The 7785-nt window shown below is 41.5% G+C and overlaps 1 protein-coding gene across 1 annotated transcript in view; it reads right to left on the reverse strand.

Moving 5' to 3' along the window:
* Positions 1-7785, reverse strand: part of HIF1AN (hypoxia inducible factor 1 alpha subunit inhibitor) — a 19330-nt gene that overhangs the window by 7961 nt on the left and 3584 nt on the right. The window contains exons 2-4 of the mRNA XM_012803607.2: positions 4917-5136; positions 4392-4642; positions 960-1108 (exon numbers count right to left, since the gene is read on the reverse strand). Coding sequence (XP_012659061.1) covers positions 960-1108; positions 4392-4642; positions 4917-5093 — 577 coding nt within the window. The 5' untranslated portion in view covers positions 5094-5136. The remainder of the gene's footprint in view (positions 1-959; positions 1109-4391; positions 4643-4916; positions 5137-7785) is intronic.

The following is a 7785-nucleotide window of genomic DNA, read 5'->3' on the forward strand; positions in this document are numbered from 1 at the left end:
TTTTATTGGGATAAAAATTTTTTGAACACAGACCCAATAAAAAGCAGCAGTACAGTTATATACCATGTAACATTTCAAAAACAATGGACCACGAAAACAATAGTGGTCCTGTAAGATTATAATGAAGCTGGGCGGTACCTGTGGCTCAGTGAGTAGGGCGCTGGCCCCATATACTGAGGGTGGCGGGTTTAAACACAGCCCTGGCCAAACTGCAACAAAAAAATAGCTGGGCATTGTGGCAGGCGCCTGTAGTCCCACCTACTTGGAAGGCTGAGGCAAGAGAATCACCAAAGCCCAAGAGCTGGAGGTTGCTGTGACACCACAGCACTCTACCGAGGGTGACAAAATAAAACTCTGTCTTTAAAAAAAAAAAAAAGATTATAATGGAGCTGTCCTATTCAGGTGTACCATTTTTTTTTTTTACATAACTACTTACCACTGAGTAACAACTGTCTACAGTATTCCGTACAGCAATGTGCTGTGTAAGTTTGCAGTCTAAGGGCAATATGCTACACCATACGGCCTAGGGATGTAGTAGTTTGTATCATCTAGGCTTGTGTTAAGTACACTCTATAATGCTCAAAAAATGACAAAATCACCTAAAAACACATTTTGTAGAACTTTCCCTGTTCATTAAGTGATATATGACTATATTTCAAAGAGGTCCCTAATATCTCAGCACATGCATTCACACAGCAACTGAGAAAGGGAAAAGGCAACTTTTTAGAGTACATGAAGTCCACTAGCACAAAGACTTAACATACAATTTCTCATTTTATCTTCATAACTATTCATGAGATATTACTACATATCATGTTTCTTATACAGATGAGTAGGCTGAGGTTTAAGAAAGTGAAATGACTTGTTCAAAGCCATGAAGCTGATATGTAGTGGAGACAGGACTAGAAATTAGGTTCATATGACTCCAAGCCATGGGGGCTTTCTGAATGATTTCTTACCTTCCATCCCAATGAGCAGCAGGTTAGAGGTCAGCTGCCCCCAGCCACGCTTTCCTTGTTGTTTATTAATCCAATTCCAGTTAAAACCCAAGAAGTCCATGACAATCTTCCTGCCCACAGTGTCATTGAGTGTTTGCTGCAGATACAACCTATGTTCCCCCAGGAGAAAATCCCATTAGTATACACACACATAGTCCCTGGAACGGCCTCCCTACACCTTGAAATACAAACCCAAATCTACACCAGTATCTCCTACAGAGAACAGCTGTAGTCATGCAAATCTTAGCCAACACAGAGTCTCTAGAACTGAAATCTTACCCATCCTTCTTTGAGCTCTGTTCAACTCCAAACTTTTTAAAGAAGTGATTTCTTAACCTCTTAGGGGTCAAAATATGACTCCTTTAAGAATCCAAGGAAAGTTCCCCATAAAAATGCACATATACACAGAACTTTCATACAATTTCACAGATTTCCTGGGAGCCTACCCATAGACCCTAGAATGATGAATCAGTGCCTGAGAATCTCCTTTGGCCTTCACGACTACTGTGGTAGACTGTATTACCTATTCACCAACAGCTGGTTCATCCCTGTGGAGAGCTACTCTTAAATACCCCCTTAAAGCCAGGCTTGCTTATTTAACTTGCTTTGGCCAATAAAATGTCCACAAGTGACTTGCATTGTTTACAACTTTAATTTTTTTTTAATGAACTTAACATTATGAACATAACTAACTGTAAGTTTAAGAATCAGGACTCAGTGTCTATAGCTCTGTGGTTAGGGTGCCGACCACGTACACTGGAGCTGGAGGGTTTGAACCTGGCCTGGGCCTGCTAGAAAACAGCATTAAAAAAAAAAAAAAAGAATCAGTCTACACTACCATATCTCTTTTCCTCTGCCATGATAAGTGCAAAGTTCTAGAGAGTAATGCTGGGGCAACCAAGGTCCCAGAATGAACAAGATGATGTGAGAACAAGATGATCTGACCCACAACAGACATGTAGTATGTGTATGAAAGTAATCTTTGTTGTTTCAAGCCCCTGAGCTCTGACTTAAAGCCTTGTTTATCTTAACTGATTCACTTACTTTTCTTGTTGCAACCTTCTACAGCTAAAGGAAGACATACTAGGTACAGGCCCTAAGCTCCTAACATACCTGAGAAAGGTCAGAAGTTAGTTAGGGGATGTGTAAACCCAAATACACTTGATCAAACCCCACAAGAGACATTTAAGAGTGTGCAAACCTGAGAGACAGAAGCAGCTCTGTGCTGGTCCTTAGATCATTACTTCAAAAAGCTCAAAGGCATCTTACTGCCTAGAACCATAATGTTTAATGCAACATTAATTAGAAATGTTTAGGTTGGAAACATTATCATTTTGAAGATACAAACGCCTACGATTCAAATGCAACTCTTCCAAGAAACAACATATATATCCACAAAAAATTTTGCAAGTAACTTTGAAAGAGCTAGTGACACTCCCCAAACATGAATCTAAGCAACATTAATATTATACCTGAACAGTAAATGTTCAAAATAGCTCAAAGAGGATCCTGATATATTTTATGCCATAATTACAACAACCTGTACAATCACACAGTGGAGGCAGCTGATGATAAAGTCAGTTCATAAGGAAAAATGTACACATAATAAACAATTCTTGAAAACTCTTTAATCACCCATGAAGTACAGGTTATACTCAGTGAGGCAAAGTGCTCTCACTACAGGATGATTTTAAGAGCAGAACAAGAAGATTCATGTGTTTTATTTCATGCACATTCTAGGGCATATATTCATTCAATGGAATTATATACTTTATCAATCTGGATTAATCTCTCTGACCATTGGGAATATGTGTATGGGAGTATACACATACATGCTGTGTTACATTTGAATAAATGTATGAAACAACTAAAATGAACCAATACTTATAAGACATAATGAACACATCACAGTTCATACTTTAGAAACTAGTGAAATTCTCATCATTATGACAACTGCTAAGTGTTAAGAAAAAAGCTATTTCAAACGCATTTACCTAGCCACATAGCACTGACATGGAATCAGAAACAGAACTGAGACAGGAGATAAAAGAGAAGTTCAGGGTTGGGCATCAAATGTGAGATGGTCATTTAGCCTGAAGTACTCAGTGAAAGCAATTCCTCAGGGGCAATGTTATACCCTGGGAATGAATCCCGTCTGAGATCTACATAAGAGGTTGCCCTCCCAAGCAGGAATTAAAACAAAAGAGGAAGAATCCCTCTTCTGCGTGTGCCTTGTGTTTACTACTGTGATAACAAAAACAAACCTAATCTAGTCTTCTCTAAACCATCTCCTTTACTCCAAAATCACAATAAACTAGTATACAACTTTTCAGCTTGAACTATCTTCAGTCAACATAATAGTATAGAACAAAGGCTGCAAACTGGCAATCTCACAACTAAATCCAATGATAGTTTTTTTTTTCTTAAATCCCCTTCAATTTTTTAAAAAAATTGAATTAGCTGCTTACATTTAAAATTCAAAAGATGGGCAGTGCCTGTGGCTCAAAGGAGTAGGGCACCGGCCCCATATGTCAGAGGTGGCGGGTTCAAACCCAGCCCTGGTCAAAAACTGCAAAAATAAATAAATAAATAAATAAAAGTCAAAAGATTTTACATAAAAATTCTGATCTTGAGGCCAGGCACAATGGCTGATGCCTGGAATCCTAGCACTTTGGGAGGCTGAGGCAGAAGGATCACTTGAGGCCAGGAATTTGAGGCCAGCCAAAGCAACATCCAAGACTCCACATCTATAAAAAATAGAAAAATTAGCCAGGCGTGATGGCATGTGCCTGTAGTCCCACCTACTCTGGTGGCTGAGTGAGGAGGGTCCCTTGAGCCTAGAAAGTTACAGTGAGCTATGAAGACATCACTGAATTCTTGCCTGAGCAACAAAGCAAGACTCTATTTTAAAAAACAAAACAAAACAAACAAACAAACCCTGATTTCAAGCTTCTCTTGAAAAATCAGAACAAGACTGCACTTCCAAATGGAAGCAAGCAGAGTTAAATAATGACTCCTCACATTGAACAGGGCATATGTCTTCGGCTTCATCATTAATTTGCACTCAGACAACTCCACTCATTCATTCATCTGCCTAACTGTCCTAGACAACAGTGACTCTTGTTTTATGAGGAAGAACATGCAAAACTAGAGATTCACAGTTCAAATCTATTGTTACTTCATTCTTCACGCTAGAGACTTAGCTGGCTGTGGCCCCCAAATCGCTAAAAATAACTCTAACAGGCTGGAAGAGTATACTATACACTGAACAGAAATCCAGAGATGAGAGCCACCAATCTCTAATCACCCAACTCTACCACACCTTCAATCAAATGCAGGAAAAGAAAATGGATGCCCTAAGTCCAACAGAAAAACCAAGATTTAGGAACTTACCTCTCTTCCCCTCCTCGTTGTTGTATATCCTGCAATTTCTCCACAAACTCATGAAATTTCATTTCCTCCCTGTTGGACCTTGGCTTAAAGTTCTGGAAATTAGCCATCTTCTTCTCATCATAATACAAGAACTTATGGGTACTAGCACTATATACAGAGAAGTCTCCGTTGCCGATATTCTCTTGTAGGTACTCAAGGTCCCATTTCAGGGCAGGATACACAAGATTTGTGTCGGTCAGCACCACAGGCTCCTAGGTGAGAACGCCAGATTGAGGGATAAATATAAATAAACAAAGAAAGTAATCCCAAGGAGCTGGTGGGTTCTCCTCCTGTGATCCCAACTACTTTCCAACTGCACATTAATTTCTTCCATTAAGCAGGATAAACAGCTCAAGTCCCACTTGTCGCCTCCCTCACCACCACCTCTCCTTCACGCCCAAGTCCAAGCCCAGCCGGTCCCCCACTCCTGCCACCATTCGCCTCTGACCTTCCGCCTCTCCCTTCAGACGCGGCCCCGCCCCCCACCTCATTCTCAATAAGCTCTTCTGCCCGAGGGTCACTCTGACTCAGACGGGGGATGGGCCTGGTCGGGAAGCTGTAACTGCGCAACTGGGACTCATCCCAGGTGGGGCCGGGGGCTTCAGCTTCTTCCCGGGGCCCTGCGGAGCCCGATGCCACAGCCTCAGCCGCCGTCGCCGCCATCTCCGCCGCCAGGGACGGCCCCCGCCGGAACCGGAAGCTTCGCCTATTCCGGATGAAACCACAACGAAACCATAGAGGTGAGCTGTGAGAGACAGAGCGGTCGAGAGACACAGAGCCGGGGAACCGAGGTGTCCCGGAACGCCGGCCAATCGTGACGTTCGCTCTGCGCCCCGGGCTCCACCCCCGAAGAACTGCTACTAGACCTAGTGCCACTGAAGAGGGGTTATGACCTGACAAACCAGTTTACCAAATATTGCAGCCTCCGTGTGCCCAGGCCTACACAAGGGGCAAAGAGGGAGGCAAGTTTAATTAAGCATTAAGTAAATTAGTTTGCTTTTCTCCCCATTCTTATTCCCCCTTAGGAATTCAGAAGGACAAGCAATGGTCGCATTGGTAGATGTGGGCAAAGGATGCCTGAAGGTCTAGGAAAGAGATAAGATGGCAAATTGAATTATTTTAAAATCAAAGGTGGCTTTCTTTTGTTTAGCATCACTTGATTTTTCTGCCTGTATTGCCATCTTTCCTATTTAAATATATTCTTGCCATGAGAATAGTGTTTATTAGTAGCTAACCATGAATATCCCACAACTTCAAACGATCTATTTTGATTATAAAAGGCCATATCAATTAACTATATGCTTAGGCAGTTTTTATGGCTGGCTGTGGGCGGTGGAATTCCAAGATGGATCCCAGGATTTACACCCCATACTACACACACTCTGTAAAGTCTCTCCCCTTAATGAGATTGTAAAGTCTCTCACCTTAAATGAGATTGGTACTATGAATATTATAGGGTATTACTCGTGTAATTAAGTTGTGTTATAGGGCAAAGATATAACTAAGGTACTTGATCAATTAGCTTTGAGTTAAACAAAAGGGAGATTTATCCTAGGTGGGTCTGACCTTATCACTCTAGCCTTTTAAATCTTGGTGTAGAGCACTGTTTTTCAATCTTTTCTATCTCACAGAACATTTGAACCAATAGTTAAACTTCTGAAGTATACTTCAATTATACTGATCAACAAAAAAATGAGTAGAAAGGGAATATACTTGCTGTACTTTGAAATTATTTTGAAAATAATTATTATTAATAACCTCACAGTGTGCCAGTGTGGCATGGCACAGTAGTTGAAAATCACTGGTGTAGAGATTAGAAGCAGAAGTCCTAGAGATTTGAAGCCGTGGACAGCATAAGCTGTCCTGTTTGCTTTGAAGGTATAAATTGTGACATGGAACGTCAAACTGTGACATGGAATGTCATTCAATGTGACATGGAATGGCAAGTGAACTCTAGGAGACAAGGTTCCTGATTGACAGTCCACAAGAAAGTGGGCACTTATGTCCTATAAATGAAAGTAATTGAATTCTGCCAACTACCAAGCACATATTTGGCTCTAGTTCCAATGCCCCAGTTACATACCTGGTACCCAACATGGGACAACACCCAGAGGCTCATGGCAAGTATTGGGGTTCTCCCTATTTGCCATAACTCTTTGGGTGATTGGGACATAAGGAGCTGAAGAAACATGACTTGGACTCTCCTCCAGAGGTACCACTGGGATGTTTGCAGGTCAAATTAACATCCCTTGTTCCTAAGGAAAAGCTTGTCCTTTATTCTGGTCTGGTAATGAGTACACTCTTGGGAATCCTGTCTAATTGGGTCACTTATAACTATTACCCTTTGACAAAAAGGAATTTATAATACTGCTTAGCCTGTGAATATATTGGCCCTTGAATGGTTCTTTAAATTATTATACTATTTTACACCTTAAATTGTTTTGTCAATGATCAGGAAAATGGGATAAAATTCCATATGTCCAACCTTTTGTCTTTACATAATACAGATGCAAGAAAATAAGAGAATCTTCTAACAGTTTAGAGAAAAGAGGGGAAAAGTCAGCTACTCAGGAGAAAAAAGTAGTTCAGGGTGATCCCTGTAAGCGAGATGGATAAGGCCGGTATGGCCAATACTCCCATCGTCTCATCAGCTCCAGAAGAGGAGCTAAGACTGTCAACCCCGCCTTACCCAAGGCAGAGGGGCCTAGGGATGGTTCCCCTTCTAAAGCCCATATAAAACTCATTTTAGCTGGGGAGCCAGCCAGGAGGAGATATGTTTCACTAACTTACTTTTTTTTTTTTTTCCAAAGCTTTCTTTAAATTACTTATGTTCTGCTGAGGTTTTAAGCTTGCTGGACTTAATAATCTACATTCTACCTACTCTCACTGTCTTCACTTTCCAGATAAGGTGTCTCTTTTCACTCCCTCCTTCCTAATTTAGATCCTGGCACTATGGAGAGACAATCTATCCTGGTAGTATACTTGATCTCCCAATATTCCAATAAATTCCAAAAATAAGGTTTTGATAAGTGGATGGAGACAGAGAGAGCCAGAAGAGGAGACAAGGCCAGCAATTAGCCCTGAGAACAGAAAGAAGCTTTTCAAATGGTGGCTAACACTATGGGCAGAAATATTTCAGAGGCAGAGGTACCCTAGAGGCTCAGATAAGAAGACATCAAGAGGCTCGGTGCCTGTAGCTCAAGGGGCTAGCCACATACACCAGAGCTGGCTGGTTCAAATCCAGCCTGGGCCTGCCAAACAACAATGATAACTACAACCAAAAAATAGCCAGGGCTCGGCGCCTATGGCTCAAGCGGCTAAGGCGCCAGCCACATACACCTAAGGTGGCGGGTTC

The sequence above is a fragment of the Otolemur garnettii genome, unplaced genomic scaffold (assembly GCF_000181295.1).
Source record: "Otolemur garnettii isolate 467f Iridium unplaced genomic scaffold, OtoGar3 scaffold00021, whole genome shotgun sequence".
Lineage (NCBI taxonomy): Eukaryota > Metazoa > Chordata > Mammalia > Primates > Galagidae > Otolemur > Otolemur garnettii.